Source organism: Python bivittatus, unplaced genomic scaffold (genome assembly GCF_059951505.1).
Source record: "Python bivittatus isolate LINGU-HERP-01145 unplaced genomic scaffold, Pbiv_v1 ctg000410_np1212, whole genome shotgun sequence".
Lineage (NCBI taxonomy): Eukaryota > Metazoa > Chordata > Lepidosauria > Squamata > Pythonidae > Python > Python bivittatus.
Window position 1 is genome coordinate 12,915,642 of NW_028277067.1, and position 17,309 is coordinate 12,932,950.

A 17,309-nucleotide genomic window follows, 5' to 3' on the forward strand; every position below is an offset into this window, starting at 1 on the left:
AGTGGTTCCTATCCTTACAACATCACTGGTTCACCCTCTCACTGCACTACAGTGAGTCTGGATTGTGGTGAGGGAGGTAACCAGTGGACATGACTCACAAAGGGATTGCTTTGGTTGGGCAAGTTTTATAGCTCTTCAACCTCTCCTCCCACCCCATTTGCTTAGTTTGGGCACCAGCAAGAGGTTACATATTAATGAGGATTAAGTCTAGTGGGTATAGGGTACCTGCTAAGACAAAAGAGGGAAATAATTATCTAATCGGGGTAAGAGTGGAAGGTTTGAATTAAAAAATGCGGGTCAATCACAGGACAGTATCGATGAGGACTACAACATGACAAAAGCAAGATTGCACTTACTTTCTAAAATACAAGAGATGACCAAGGTGTGCCCTATAGGAGAAAATGAAAAGTGATCAGGATGAATAGGAACTGGAAAGAAAGAGATCAATGACTGCAAAGATCAATGACTGAAAAGTAAGCAGCATGTGGGGGGATGCTGGTCAGAAGAGCATTAGGGTCTAGAACCACAAGAAAAGTGGGGATCCCAATTCTAATAGAGGTGAATATGTGTAGCTCAGGGTTGAACTGTGGAGTCCTTGGGGTTCTCTGAGCTTCGTTCTTTTCTTGCAAACGTTTCATTACCCGGCTAGGTAACATCTGAAGAATGAAACGTTTGCAAGAAACGAACCAAGCTCAGAGAACCCCAAGGACTCCACGATCCCAATTCTGTCACTGTTTTTAGGTCCTGAACAAAGTGCTATTTATTTCTGCCTCTTCCCTTTCTGAATGAGGAGGACTGGGGTGTTGCAGGGGCTTCTAGGGGGTACAATTATGCCCTGCTCCAAGCGGACTTCAATTAGTGGTTTAATTCCTTCCTTAGCTTCTGGGCTTAAGGGATATAGCATTTTCCTGGACAATGGCTTTGTGGGGTCAATTTGAATTTTAACCATCTGAACTGAAGCTCTGCGTCCCATTTCATTAGAACGCTTTTCCCACAGAATATCTGGAGCTTGTTTCAAAACAGAATCATCTGCAGGCTCAGACTGGCTATGCTCCTGAAGAAGCATTGCTGGTAGAACCACTGCTTTTGCTTCATGCTGGGAAATGTAATATTTAGTGCCTCCTAATGGGCACAGCAAATCTCTTCCAAGGCCATTTAGAGAAGAGGGACTTAGGAGAAAGGCATACTGAGGAGAAATAGGTCCTGTGGAGACAGTGAGCAGCTCAAGAAGAGGATGTGGGACAGACAGATTAGAAATTCCAACTGCCTGTACCACAGAGGAAGACATAAGAACATTTGGGAATTCTGAAGTTCTGATAGTGGAATAAAAAGTGCCATTATCTAAAAAGAAAGCCAATAAGGCACCAGGCTAGAAACCGGGAGACTGTGAGTTCTAGTCCAGCCTTAGGCACAACGCTAGCCAGGTGACCTTGGGCCAGGCACTCTCTCTCAGCCCTAGGAAGCAGGCAATGGCAAACCATGTTGCCAAGAAAACTGCCAGGACTTGTCCAGGCAGTCGCCAGGAGTCAAGACTGACTTGAAGGCACACCCACAAAAAAAGAATCTAGGAGGCAAGGAACAATTCATCTTCCTATGCAGCAGTCAACTAAGGGTGCATCGATAGAAAGGGATAAGAGGAGGTGAGGTGTTGTTACTTCCATCCATGTTGCCCTAGAGGCAACCCCTCACTTACAGTTTTAAATGTAATTTCTGTTATTTTTAGGGCACGTTTTCTTCCAATGCCCAGTATTCCCATGGGAATAATATAATCCTGGGATGCATTAGAGGGGTATTTGATCCAGAAAAAATGGTTTAAAAATATTCCCAGGTTTCGTTCTCTGTTGCTAAACCTAGCTGTACCCTTTCTTTTTCCAAAGAGAGAGAGAGAGAGAGAGAGAGAGAGAGAGAAAGAGAAAATGCACATGCACAAGGGAGCCCTGAAGTTCACTCATTTGAAGAGCCAAAAGCTGTGTCTTCAGCTTTGCCCCCTTTTGACATTTTAAACATTTGAGCTTGAGAGGCCATTGTAGAAATCTCATTAGTGTTTTTTTCCTTGCTAGTCCAGTGAGATAGAATTAAAAAAAAATGCCATTGATTTTTGCCCTCTCTGCGTGTGCTGTTAATTCTTTTACCAATAGTGTTTCTAGTAATCAAGTCACCTTCATGCAGAAATCACTGAAAAACAGGGTAAAGTATATCTTCATTGCCATACACTTCAAAAATCATTTTGTACCTAAATTCATTTAGATCAGTGTTTCTCAACCTTGGCAACTTTAAGATGTGTGAACTTCAACTCCCAGAATTCCCCAGCCAGTAGGTCTGGCTGAGGAATTCTGGGAGTTGGAATTCACGTGTCTTAAAGTTGCCAAGGTTGAGAAATAGTGATTTAGATAAAAACACCAGGAATGAAGTGCAATCTCTGAAGATGGAGATATTCTATCTGCATATACATCAACACTGATTCCAAAAGGGAAATAGCTGGGCAAATAAATAACGAATCTTCTACCAAGTGATGTCCAAACCACCATATCCCAAAGGCAATTCCTTTACACATTAATCAGAATTATCTGAGCTCATAAATCCTGATATTAAAAAGTACACTGCAAACAAAAGCTGTTTCCATTGTTGGAAAATTCAGAAACATCACGTATGATACGAGTCTTTTCCCCCATTGTAAGTAACAAAACAAAGACAATGCATATATGATAGAAGAATTCAGCAAGAAATGCAGCTATTAAGGGAGCATGTTGTAGTTTAGAAATTCTAATATAAAAAGGCACAATCATTTCATAGAGAGGTTTGTGTGTCATTATGCAAAATACCTCCCCATGCGTTTGGCACTCTGCCTTGTTTGGGAGAGTGAACAGGAACAAAATGGGCCAGGAGACAGCCTGAACGGGCATGAGAATATACTGTATGTAGAAGCCTGCACCCATTCTGTTAAATTACATTTACTAAAGTGGGTGAGATACAGCCAGTTTCTTGGCCATAAAATAGTCTTTAGAAGCAAATTCAGTGAATACGTGACGTTGCAGTTCCACAAGCTATAAAAAACAGACAAGCAGAAAAGTATCAACAAAATACAAGAGAAAACTCAGGTTTTCCACTTATCCTTTAGGGAGCACAAACTGGTATTTAAAATATGAGAGTTGTTTCCTATGTTCAGAAGGAGGAGAACAGAGAGGCTAACAGGAGATGGATATACTGTATGATAGTTATCATCTGTTAAAATGTGCCTCACAATGCATGCTTTGGTATTGCCTTTTATCTTGTGGCTTAAAGATAAGTCAAGAAAACATGCAGTATTATTTGCCGTAAGAGCCAAAGAAGACACATGGTTCCAGCCGGATGACAGGATGTAACCCATCTATGGCATTCTTAGAGGCAAAATGGTCCTAATCTCCAATCTCATCCAGTTCATAGCTAGTTCATCCAGACATGCCAACTTCCCTTGACGTTTTTGCCCATGTCCTAATGGATGACTAGTGGTTTTAGGTCGACAGAAATAAACGAAATTGAAGATCAAGAACTGACTGCAACAGTCACAGTTCCAACTTTGTCTGCAAAATTAGGATGGGCGGAGTGCATAAACTGCAAGCTTTTCTGCACCAGAAAAGACACGGATATTGTTATCCAGACTGTAATTACTACATGTATCTATGTGGGTCTGACTTTGAAAGGTCTGAAAATTGCACACAGTGCAAAATGCAGCATCAAGGTGGCTTACAAATGCAAGGTATGGAGATGACGCGAAGACTGCACTGGCTGTCAGTTGCCCACCAGGTACAATTTAAAGTATTGATCTTTTGTGGCTTAGGGCCTGACTGAGGGACCACCTCTCTCACTAGGAGCCTGTTCACTTTCAGATCGGCAGGAAGGGCCCTTTTGAAGAAGGCTATCTTCTTATCGATATTATCATTGGCAGGAGATGGCCTTCTTCTGTATGGCCCACTGCCTATGGCCGTGCTTCTCAACCTTGGCAGCTTTAAGATGTATGGACTTCACCCCCCAGAATTCTGGAAGCCACCAAGGTTGGGGAACACTGGCACATGGAATGCTCTCCCCAGAGGGACTCTTTGGCCCCCACACTCTCCCAGGATTTAGGAACAAAATGCATCCTTTTGTCAAGCTATTAAATGTTAAGCTAATTTCCTTGATACTTCTGTATTTCATATTTTATTGTTGCACACTGCCTTAAATGCTTATGTAAAGCAGAAATGCAGGGTATGATTTAATAAATGATGATGATGTGGGGTAGGTTGGAAGTTCACTTGTGGGAGACTTTCAAATACTACCAAGCATAAGATACAATTACGATAATACATGCCCATTTTCCTTTCTCCATTTGGCATATGGAAAATTATTTAGGCCTGCAGATAGCTGCATATACCTGGAGTTGGATGATCATATGAGACAGCATCACGCTATCTACTTGCCAAGAAAACATGGAAGGGCCAGCATTTCACAGCATAGGAAATGATTTCCAAAAACTAATTCAACCTAGCCAGGAGAAGACACAAAAACACATCACTTTTTTTCCTTTTGAAATTTAATATGTAAACAGAAATGTAACAAAGGAGGAGCTGTTTCAATTAGTAGCTATAGGATCATAATAGATATAATCAAGAGAAAAATATACAACGGTGTCAGAGTTCTCAAAGAGGGTACACTGCAATGCAAAGAATTTCTAAAAAAAAAAGTGCAGTTTTTTAAAAAGGGGGCCAAAATGGCAACATAAGGAACACAAGATCCAATGAACTATTCGAGAGGTAGAAAAAAGTTAAGAAGAGACAGAAGGAATGATTTTGGTGTAATTGTTCAACTCAGTTACTTATTCAACAGTAATTCTAATACAACCGTATCTTCAAAAGACCCACTCAATTCAATTTGGCTTAATTCTGAATAAGTGTGAATAGGACTGAGCTGACGGCATCTAATTCAGGAGTTCGGGGGAAGAGTATTCAATTCTCCAGATGTTGTTAGACCGCAATTCCAAACTGACCATTGTTCTTGTTGGATGGTTTGGTGGAAGTTGAAGAAGCACAAACGTGGTACAGATCCTGATGTTCATGGGTACAAGCATCTTCAGTTTGAATCAAGTGGCTTTAAGAATGGAGGTTGCTGGTAAAAGTATGCCAACTGCAATGTCTTCTCTAGCTCACTTCCTGCCTCCCCCTTCTATTCTCCTCCTCCTTTATTAACACTATCCGCCTTTTTGCCACTATCCCTATGACCATGTTTAAAGCAGTTTTGAAAGCAATGCCATAGCTAATGGACCTCCAGAAGCATCCGACTGACCACATTCATTTATTTATGGGCTTATTTATTTTCTTCATTTATATACCATCTAATCTACACAGACTCACTTTGGAAAAGAGGAAGCAGGACTAAGATCCCTTCCAAGGCTGCGCCAGTCTGAGATTAGTGGCATTTCCACATCCCACGTCTCAAGCATGAACTTTGGGAAGCTGAGCTATTGGTTCAGATCCTGCCCCAGGGAAATTTGATGAAGGCAGTTTTGTAGTGTTTCCTCTGGAGCTGTTGTGTGGGTAGTTTCTCATCAGCAAGAAAAAGCACCTCGTCCTGCCTACCTACTCTTCAGAATTTCTCCCTCCTTTTCGAAGCTGAGGTGCCCCGATCACTTGTCCTCCCCCTTCCCAGTTGCATACAAAGGAAAGCTTTGCTGCTTCCTTGCAGGGTCTAGTTGGAGGTTTAAAACATTTTTTTTCCCTTGCTACAAAAAGTTGACACCATGAAGGGACAAGGAAAGCAAGGCACTGACTAGCTGCTTTTTTATGCCTTCTCCCACTGACTAGGTGGGGGGAGTCACTACCCAGACCCACAGGAGGACTGAGCACAACAGAGCTCTTCTGGAGCAGCATGAAACTGCAACTGAGGATATACGTGGCGAAGTTAGTGGCTATGTAGAAGTACTCCAGAATTCTTTGCTCTACAGAATTCTTTCTTGAATTAGTGTATCTCGTCTTGTTTTATGGAACTAATGTTTGGGCTGTTGCTGTTTTTACCACTTTTAAGGTGGTGGCATGATCCACACATCTCTGCTTCTGCAGAGTATCTGGAGCTCCCCAGCTCCTTGTCTCCTGCAGCAGCCCTTGTGACCGCCACTGCCAGTTTGTAACGCACCTGGGAACATGGGCATTTGCAGAAGTGCAGAAGAAGGCACCTTGGAAGGCGAACAGGCAACTGCAAATCATCTCCACTCCAAAGCTCAGTGCCCTGAAAAACTCATCACGGATCTGAATCTTTTCCAGAATACCTGAACTAACACAGAATCAACGATAGGGTGAGAGTTGGGAGCCGAGATCAAGTATTGGCAGTGACAGTTCAAATTAGGTTCTTCAGTGATTAGTAGTAACTGCACAATAAACTTGAAACATTCCTATATTGAGTGAATCACTCTTGTTTAAAAATAAATATGCAATTATAATAAAACGTAATTCAAAGTAGGAAAACTTGGATACTTTCTCTTTTGGCTATCTACACAGAATGCATTTTGCCTAGCATCAAGGGGAAAGAAACACTTATAAAGAAGAGGACACGCTGCCAAGCCAAGCCTTCAAGACATAGGATCTTTTAAAAATAAGACATAAATCATCATTTGCAAGTACATGGTGCTAATTGAAGTAATCACACTTTTGAGAAAACTTGTCTAACACAGACAGTAAATGGACACTCAACTATTTACCTTTTAAATAATGGTTCTGGTTTTAAAAACACACCAGATTATTCAAGGGGAAGATAACAGCAAGATTGGGGGAGGGGGGGAATTAAAGGAGGAAGAGGAGGAGGAACACAAGGAAATGACATTTCCAAGGTGGGATTCTATTTCACAGTATATACAGTTTTAAATATATATATAAGCAAAAATTTTAGAAATGTTAATACTGTTCACCAGCGACATATATAAATGCACACAGAAAGGGAAGTGCCCAAATAAATAGTCACTAAAATACTAACAAAGTAGACTGTTCTGTGGATCTCTTTGATCATGTATATTATACGTGTTTTTATGACTAATGTTATAGAAACATACAAAAAAAAATCTAGCCCTTGTAATTAATGAGACAGATAATGCTGAAAGCAAGACTTAAAAATCCAGACAAATGTTACATTTGAGTTGTTTAAGGACATACAGATGGAAGGATCAAAACTGAGGGAATGCGAAGGGCTTAAGCATAGAAGAATACAAATGAAATGAATGAAAGAGTAAAACAGGATTGGTGCAGGGCCATTTTGCTGCCTGACACAAAAGCCAAATGCTTCTATCCTGCTAGACCCATCTTGAAAAACACGGATGCTCCATTTAGGCACCAACCGTTTCCTTCCTCTAGTCTACTTCAGAGGGCCACCTTAGTAGATCACTTTAAATCTACTCTGCAGTGGGGCTGATCACAGAGTAAAGCCCAGCTAATCACACTCATAGTGTAGAAACTGAGGCTGGGCTGTAGGAATTTTTTCTCACTTCTTTGTTGTAATAACAACAGGAAGCGAAAACAGGATAAATCTCAGAAATTTTGTTTTGTTTTTTTGGACCATGCTTTCCTTGCAAAGCAGATGGGGAAGAAAATATGGATCAGAATAATGGTCCCCAATCTTTGGGTGATAATGAGGAGATCTAGAATATATTGTGGCTACATCGTAAAATGATTGCTATGCGAAGGTGGGCTTCCACATTGACAAAATAGATGTCCTGCTAGTCTTGCCCAATAACAAAGCATTTAATTACACACACACATACCGTCCCCAGCATTACCCCTTTCTCATGTGTGTGTTTAGTGGCATATGGGAATACTTCCAAAAAAGGAAAAAATATCGAGCTGTAGCCAATACGTAAATATAAAGCTGCCTTGATGAATTGCTGGCCCCACAATACTCAAGTGGATTTAAACTTCCCTGAACAGTGCTTGTAGGACACTAAAGTGATATGCCCACACACTAGATTACCAGCAGATGGAGTTATTGCTTTACAAATCTCTGTTGAAGTAAACACTCTGGTTACAAGAAAGGAAAATCTAACAAGGTCCCTAAAACATCGGAGAGATGGCAGGGTATGTAGTGAGCCAGTCACCCATGTAGAGTCTATTTTTCCAGCGGAAAAGAGAAATCTTTCCATGCTGAAGCTGAATGTGGGGGAGATTCAGAACCAATACAAAGAAACACAAAGCCTAGTTAAATTACAGAATGTGCAGCCGTCAGATGTGGTGCGGCCACAATTTAATGGTTTTAAAAGAGGACAAGACAAATTCATGCTTCCTCCAGAATAAAAAGGCAGTCTACCCTAGAGATCAGTTGCTAGAGAACGCTGGAAGAGGGTGATCACTTTTGTATCTCCACAGGAGCATGTGGCTGGCCACTGTGTGACACCAAATCCTGGACTAGAATCAGTGTTTCTCAACCTTGGCAACTTGAAGACATGTGGACTTCAACTCCCAGAATTCCCCAGCCAGCATGGCTGGGTGGGGAATTCTGGGAGTTGAAGTCCACGTTTTCAAAGTTGCCAAGGTTGAGAAACTCTGGGCTAGATCCATCAGGGCTGTTAATCTCTTCCCTTCACACTGCTGTGTCCCTGTTCCAACCAATTAAAGCCAGACTCAGCATCTTTCCAAGCATCATTTAAGATGTGGAAAAAATCAGAATGAGGACAGGAGGAAATAAAGAAATAGATGCATACAAAAGGGCTGCTAGAAATGCCGTTCTAGAACTGGCAGTGAAAAGCTGAGCCCAAGGCTTCTACCATCATGTAACAGCTGCCATAGTATGTGAGGTAGTGGTAGTTGTTCTGTCAGGAACCCTAGAATCAAGAAGCACTGAAGCATTCTGGCAAAAGCCAAGATGGAGAGAAACTGGACGGCCCATCACGGCCGTTCCTCCAACCCAACGGAATCCCACTGAAGGCAAGGTTGGCCCAACCAAGGAACTGATCAGCCTTTCTCAACATGAGGCATTCTTAGCAATGGCCGTGCTGCCTGGGGAGTTCTGAAGTTCGCACATGTGGATGGTGTAGGTTGAGAAGCCTGTGCTGAATGGATATAGAAACAGTGGGGAAGAGATTTGTGGTATGCATCAGCATGTTTTACAATCAACGTGAAGCAGCAGCAATTTGGATCCATGATTAGTACAAGTCAGTCTTTTCCAACTTGGCATCTTCCTGATGTATAGACTTCACCTCCAAGAATTTTCCAGTCAGGATGACATGACTGGGAATTCTGGAAGATGAAGTCCATAACCTGGAAGGCACCCAGGTTGAGGAAGGCTGAAATAATTTCTGTTGTTTTCCTTAACAGCCAAGTATCTTCCCTATTAATACATCAGTTTCTGAAAGGCTGGTAGGATGAGGAACAAATCCCAGCTGAACATAGGAAATTTTATATGAAGCTGTCTGATTCGGCTGGACTACTAATCCACCTCGTCTATTATGATTTGGAATAACTCTCCAAGATTTCAAGCAAGAGATCTGCACTCTGAATATGCCAAAGCAATTCTTTGCAGTGAGGGGTTCCATATTCATAAATAATACCACAGAGTGTAAACATAATCCCCATTATACTTAGCCCCATTTTACAGATAGCAAAACTGAGACACATACTTCTTATCACTGCATTTGTGGCACTGTCCTAGTGTCTCCAAGGCATTAGTTTCTGAACCAAAGTTCCTACCAACAGACCCATCAATCATAATTTTCCACTATAAACCTTTTATGGATGCATCCATAAATCCCCTTTAAATCTTGCAACAGTATTGCAGACCAGGCTTACAGTGGGGCAAGGCATTCTGCCCTGATTCAACAATCTCGGTGAGCAAGACATCCAATTATCTCAGGCTGACGGTCCTTTTGGCAATATCAGAATTGTGGTCCATCTAGAAAAACAGGGGTTTTGGCAGTGAGTTAGCTGTGACTGGAGAAATATCCTTCTCATCTCACAATGGATGAGTTATGAACCGAGAGGATCAGGAGTAGCAAATCTAGCAAGGCATTGTGGGTATTTTGTAGCTCTGCTCCTCTCCTCCTCCAATTCTGTGTCCACCACATTGAATTCATAATTAAACAACTTACTGTAAGAAGGAAGGAAGGAAGGAAGGAAGGAAGGAAGGAAGGAAGGAAGGAAGGAAGGAAGGAAGGAAGGAAGGAAGGAAGGAAGGAAGGAAGGAAGGAAGGAAGAAAGAAAGAAAGAAAGAAAGAAAGAAAGAAAGAAAGAAAGAAAGAAAGAAAGAAAGAAAGAAAGAAGGGAAGGGAAGGGAAGGGAAGGGAAGGGAAGGGAAGGGAAGGGAAGGGAAGGGAAGGGAAGGGAAGGGAAGGAAAGGAAAGGAAAGGAAAGGAAAGGAAAGGAAAGGAAAGGAGGGGATGAGGGACATCCATTCACTTATGGCAGTAAAAAGAATTCCTGGTAGGCTGAAGGTGTTCTGCAATGGAATGAGGAAACACTTTCTCTTTAGAATAGAGTGAGGCAAACTGAGTTTAACTTACACAGCCTAGACACCTGGATAAGCTTGATGGTTGAAAAGGGACATGGGCAGATAAGAAATCTAGGTCCCCTGGCAAAAATGGAGACAGTAGAAGGTGGGGAAAACCAAGGCTCTCAGGCTATGGACAGCAGAGGGAGCTCCCTTCTAGTAAACCCAGCTGACAGGAACCCACTGTGGTTCACTGTACAGCTTCTGCAAGGCCTCCTGAAGTTGCTGGAATGTCCGCTCCATATTATCATTGACCAAGCAGAGGTCAAAGTAATGCCCATAGCCTCGCTGGATTCGGCAGCTCTCATCCACTGTCCGCTTCAGGTCAGCATCCTGGTTAAATACACAAAAAAGCAGAGCAGGCTGTAAATCAAAGGAAGGCAACCACTGAAGTTCTTCAAGTGGGTTTCACACCACTCTGACATGCAAACACACAAAAACTGTGGCACAGTCCCTAAAATAAATTTAATATAGTTAAAAAAAAAAACAGAACAAGACCCCCTCCCAAACTAAGGGATAAAAATAAAATGCTGACTCCACTTGTGCATAACATGGCCTCAATCACTTTGCACCATCACTCCACCCACTGAAGCTTTCAGCCTTCCAAATAACGTTAAGTGCGGCTTCTGGGCCAACAAAAGGTAAACCCACCCCGTTATAGGTCACTGAATTATAATCACAGTTCGATAGTATATTCTCCACACAAACTCTAGAAGTTCAGATTTTGGTTCTCATCGAGTTAAACAATTTGGCATGGATAGTTAGCTCCATTCCCAACCTGTCACTTCTCAATTCCATGACTCTGAAACCTCCCCATGGAGACTCACCGTGAGTTGCTTAGTAGCCACACCACTTTCCAAAGCTGCTTTGTTCATAGCTCGTAAAGTCTCGAAATCTGGTGCTTCAATGAACACCACATAGGGGACGAACTCAGCTGTCCTCAACACCTTCACAGCCTATCCAAATATCCAACAAAGAGAATGACTGCCAGTACAAATACCTGTCTTTCCACACATGCTAGGTAACTATACAAAACAGAGATGCCATTCACTCTTTCTGTAGTCACACATTTAACCTGGTATTTAACCTGGTCGTGGTATTATTCCATTTTCCAGGTTAGCACAACACTAATTCAGTACCCTGAGTTCATACAGACAAACAAACCAAGGTAGACAGTGACCTAGAGAACAGCTGATTTGTCTAATATGCTAAATTGTTAGCTTCTCCACATAAGTTAGGAGAAAAATGTGTGGAGATACCATTTGCAAAGTGATATGGACGTGAGACAGAACAAATGTCACCATTTGAATAATAAGAGAGAAAACTGAATTTGGGGGATTCCCATTTCTCTGTCATAGTTAGTTAGGATTATTACAATTGAATAAACTGGCATATTGAGAATTTATACAGATATACTTAGATTTTTAAAAATTACAGAAATCCAAAGTATCCCAAATCCTGTAAATACACAAATTTTTACCTAAGTAACCAGTGGACAGTGGGAAAGGCTCCCTACCTGTGGGTTGACATCCAGGATACACATTTTGCCTGACTCAACGACCTCATGGATAGAGTCAATCTTGGTTCCATAGAGATTCCCCTCATATTCACCATGTTCCAGATAGCGGCCTGCTTTGATGTCTCTCTCCATCTCACTTCTAGTCACAAAGCTATACACTTGTCCAGTTTTTTCATGCTCCTTGGGCCTCCGTGAAGTGTCTGTCAGAGATAGATTAAGAAACTGGGTTCAGTTAGAACAGAGTTTGGCAATCTTTTTAGGCCAGAACAGGTACATAGTCCTTCCTCTTGATCCAGGTCCAGAAGAATGCTTTTTGCATGGTCCTGGACCTTATTTTGTTTCTCCATATCTCAGCAGATCCTTCACTGGGTTCCTATAAGAATAAGGACCTAGTATAAACTTTTGGGTTTAATCTCTAGAGCCCGATGATATAATATTTCCTCTTATCTTTCTTCTTATTTCTTGGTATATTCCTTCTTGGGTTACTCGTGCATCCTCTTTCCCTCATGTTGCCTTCACCCAATTTTCTGAGTGAAATCATTTCATGATAAAATTGGGATGGCAATTATCCCCCCTCTATTTTATATCCTTTGAAAATAAGGAATACTTCTCTGTAGCTTACAGGCTGAAAATTTCTTTAAGTTAAAAGAATGCCTTGCAATCTCTCATAAAAGAGGAGGGGAAGTGCTTTCAAATGCTCATCAAACTAGCCAACGAAAGGTGTGACACACACTCTTAAAGCTCTTTGAAAGTGCTCTCACTGTCTCTCCAGGGCTTAAACAAGCTAGCACAGCATTTTCAAAAGCACAGTTCATGTTGCGTAATCATTAAATTAAGCAAGGCAGATGAAGTTATTGGGCAGGGGGCTGACTACATCAGTAAAAAACAAAACATTTAAGGCTTTGTAAAAAATTTTTTCTCCTGTTTTGGAAGAATGGCAGAAACTAGGCCAAAAGTTAGAGCCAGCATTAATTTAGCAAATTCTCACTGCTGAGTAATCAAAGGACAAATAGCAGAAAATCAAGTAATTATTGCTGAGAGCTCAGTGTTCAGCTTACAGGGAATCGCTCCAAATTTTATCTCCACAACAGCCCTGTGAGAGAGGTTAGGCTGAGAGAAAGGAATTGACTGAAAGTCACCCAAGGAGTTCCATGTTTGAGTTGGGACTTGAACCTAATCTCTCCCAGCTAAGTCCAATATACCAGCCACTGTACAGTACTACACTGGCTCTCAGATACATCTTTGCAGCAGAACTTCATAAGAACTTAGGCAATCCATTCAACGAAGAGAACAGAGAACCTAGAGTAAATCCACCTTTTTGCTACGGCCTCCAGGACTCCACGGGTTGCTTCAGGAACATAATTCCTGCTCAATCTGCCTCTCTGTGAAATCAAAATATTTTCCACTAAAAAGGACCTCAGCATTGCTTAGTATTTCTCACCAAGGAATTGCATGATGAAAAGGTTTCCATGAAAACACAAGCACGCATAAAACATGACTGGTGCTATTCCTGAGGAAGGTGAATTAGTTGCTTGAGATCACAGATGCAGAGAACTGGAAGCAGGAGCAAGCATTTGAAACACAGACCTGTATGCTATACAGCTGCCCTGAGCCCCATATATTTAAGTGTAACAAAGGACATTTGTCTCACTGTCAGCATTTAAGTAAGAGTTGACTCTGGATAACTTCTGTTCCTCAAATGGAAAAAGTTTCCTATTGGTGGGCAAAAATCACACAGGCTGCCCATCTCCAACTTCCTATAAATTCTTCTTGCCCAATTCTGCAACTAAATAATGCTACTAGAATATAGCAGAAAAGTACACAGAAACCCACTGAGAACAAATCTGGCCAAAAGGTCCTCTGTTCCATACTCCACCATGGCCATGACTCACATGGGATGGTGGTTCCATACTGAGACTGGTCAGACATGATAAGCTTGTTCTTAATACTGCGCCGTCCAACCCCCTGGGCACCGATGAGCACCAACGTTTTCCTGCGGAAAGGGGGCATTCGAGCTACTTCCTCATAGATCAGCAGTTCGTGTCGATCAAACTCTGCAGTAAAGAGGAAAGAAATCACTGTTAGCTGTACTGCAGAGCCCCGTGACCCTCAGGCAGGTTAGGAACTACAGTGTTCGTTTCTCCAGGCTGTGCTGTGTGAATCTAGTCTTGGCAATTTTTCCAAAGAAAAATGTTGGATAGATTTGAAATAGGTTTGTTTGATTTCTTTTTTTGTATCTTATTTTCTATATAAGAAGAGGTGCTTCTTTTGAAATGGCCTGATTCATCCAAATGGAGGCAACATCACTAAGTTATCCATCTGCCAAATCAACCCCTTTTATTCCAACTCCCAAAATCCAACAGTTTCATTTACTAGGAATGTCAGCCTCTCCAGACCTCCCCAGCTCCCAAATTAACTACTATAAATTCACAGTTCTGCAAGCAAGCATGAACTAAGGGAAGTAGTGTAATAAATTCTAAACATATTGTTCTTCTGAAGGGTCTCTACAAAAATATTTAAAGCCCCAAATGGCACAGGACCAGGTTATTTGCAGGACCACCTCTCCCTGAGGGTATCTGCCCATCAGGTCAGACAGGGTAGGCAAGCTTCAGGTCCTCTCGCTTAAATGTTGTCATCTGGCAGGACCTCAGAAATAGACCTCTTCTGTGGCTGCCCCGACCCTCTTTGACAGTCTCCCCTCTGAGAGTTGGAGAGCCCCCACCCTCTTAGCCTTTTGGAGGGCCGTGAAGACCTGGCTCTTCACCCAGGCTCTGGGCTAGGATAGAAGCAAGCCCAGCAGATATAAGAGTATAGGGAGACTATATGATATTGTGCCACTGCATTTGGGATATGCGATGCTGTCCTGGGGTTGGTTTGTTTTATTTATTCTATTTAATATTATTGTGAGCCACCTAGGATTATCTTGGATAATAGAAGTTAGCGGCCATAGAAGTTTCTAAATAAATAAACAAATCAATCAATCTATTGTCGAAGGCTTTCACGGCCGGCATACGATGGCTGGTGTGGGTCTTCCGGGCTGTGTGGCTGTGTGCCCAGGGTGATGTGGCCCTTTTGTGGGCATTTATAGAGATCTGAGGGGGGGGGAGGGGGGATTGGGAGGGGGGGTTGGGTTACTGAGTGGTTGCTTGTTTTGGTGTCAGAATCTGTGTGTATCTTCCTGGGGATTAGGCAGGGTTTTTTCTTCTACTGAATGAGGGCTGCTGGGGGTGATTAGCAAGTTCATACCAGGCTATACCGGGAAGCCATTGAGATTCACAAACACCAGCACAGTTTCAATAAAAAAGAGGAGAGTCTAAAAATCAACAAAACCTGGCTACCAATCCTGAAAAATACAGCCTGCAAAAGGTCAACGAACTCAGCTCAACCACCAGGACATGTGAACAGTTCACACAATGAACTTGCTAATCACCCCCAGCAGCCCCTCATTAACAATTCAGTAGAAGAAAAAACCCTGCCTAATCCCCAGGAAGATACACACAGATGCTGACACCAAAACAAGCAGCCACTCAGTAACCCAACCCCCACACACACACCCCCAATCCCCCCCTTCCCCCCCCCCAGATCTCTATAAATACCCACAAAAAGGGTCACATCACCCTGGGCACAGAGAAAACTGCTCCTGTCTGTGCTCCTGCACTCTGAAGATGCCGGTCACAGGTGCTGGCGAAACGTTAGGAAACAAAACTTCCAGAACACGGCCACACAGCCCGGAAGACCCACACCAGCAATCAATCATTCAATCAATCAATGAATCAATCAATCAATCAGAGCAAAGAAAGAGAATTTTTCCTCCTCTTACCTTTCTTTCATTCAGAATAACACATTGGTTATGTGAGATGGGCAGCTATATAAATACAATAAACAAACAAACATGCTGGGATGGAGAAGATTACAGGACATGGTGTTTTCTCAGGGATTCCTGCAACTATATTTGCTTCTGGCATTAGTTAGAAAAAATGAGACCTGCAGAGTTCACTTACCTGCATTTTTGGTGGTCAAATACATCATCCTTTTCTTTTTCTTCCCACTAAGGCTTCCACACAAGGCGCCTGCCAGAAGAAGAAAGGAAAATGTGAAGCCAATTCAGTGAGCTGGAAGAGGGACCAGTAAAATTCCAGCATGAGGTAGCTCTAGGAAATAATAATAAAAATCCTGTACAAAATAATGGCCTCATTATAATAATTGTTCTCTGTTTATAGTCAAAGAGCTGTGAGTTCCAATCCTATCTTTTTTTTTTTTTTTGATAGGATAAAACAGATAATGACATCTTTAAGTTATTTCTACATGATGTGATACTGACTGGCAGTAGTGAGCCCTTAAGATTATGCAATTTTAGTTGAGTTTGGAACACTGAAGTAGAAGATTGGACTAAAAGTGTCTTTGGTGTGATCTAAAAGGCTCTATGCAATAAGGGCAAATACAATTGAGCTGACAGAATCAAGATAGCATTAGTTCACTGGTAGAATTTGAAGGCTGATCAGGTGTAGGACCTCAGAAAAAATCCACGGTCTCATCAGAAAATGAATAAATGGACCTCCAACAGTGATTTACCATACTTTGAAATAAATAAAATAATTCATATTACCATCCAGAAAAGTATCCTGCCCTTTAAAATGGTTAGAAATCCAGAATATAGAATTATCTAACTATGCTACAGATTCACAAAACTGAACTGGAAACCAATCAGGACAAAGAAAATTATTAGGAGGAGGAGGAAAACAGGGAAGACTTAAGACCAATAAAAGTAAGTACCATGCAAGGGTTCAATGAAAAATAATACCTCCACCATTACTTTAAATATAAATATTTTAATAAATGAAACAGGAAAATAATCCTTGACATTACTTCTTTTGTTACCTGTATTTACTTCTCCATGTAATCACCACCATTTACTAGAAATCTCTGCCAACAATGGACAAGTTTCTTAAGGCTGTCATAAAAACCTCCACACTTTGTCCCTTCAACCAGGTCCAGACAATCATTTCTACTTCTTCATTTGGGTCAAACAGATGCCCATAAAGGTGTTCCTTCAATTTTGGGAAAAGGTGGAAGTCACACAGTGCCAAGATGACTACATAGCGGATGGGGTAAGACAGTGAGATCCAGCTTTGCAATTGCCTCTTGGATGGTTCATAAGGAGGCCTAGAGTTGTGTTGCAGGAAAATTTCCTTCTTACGCTCCTGAACTCTGCTGAATCATTCTAACAAAATGTTTGTGCTGCAATGGAATGCTCTGAGTTGATAGCATTGCCAGGTTCAAGGAAATCCATGTGAATAACACCATCTGTGTCCCAAAA

General features: G+C 41.8%; 1 protein-coding gene across 3 annotated transcripts in view; it reads right to left on the reverse strand.

The window, feature by feature from the left end:
* Positions 1-8,476: 8,476 nt before the first annotated feature.
* MPP2 (MAGUK p55 scaffold protein 2) overlaps positions 8,477-17,309 on the reverse strand; it is a 60,640-nt gene continuing 51,807 nt past the window's right edge. For all 3 annotated transcript variants that reach the window (XM_088143505.1, XM_007424847.4, XM_088143506.1), the window contains 5 exons: positions 15,994-16,062; positions 13,885-14,046; positions 11,990-12,192; positions 11,301-11,429; positions 8,477-10,806 (listed from right to left, as the gene is read on the reverse strand). In XM_088143505.1, coding sequence (XP_087999631.1) covers positions 10,630-10,806; positions 11,301-11,429; positions 11,990-12,192; positions 13,885-14,046; positions 15,994-16,062 — 740 coding nt within the window. In that variant the 3' untranslated portion in view covers positions 8,477-10,629. The remainder of the gene's footprint in view (positions 10,807-11,300; positions 11,430-11,989; positions 12,193-13,884; positions 14,047-15,993; positions 16,063-17,309) is intronic.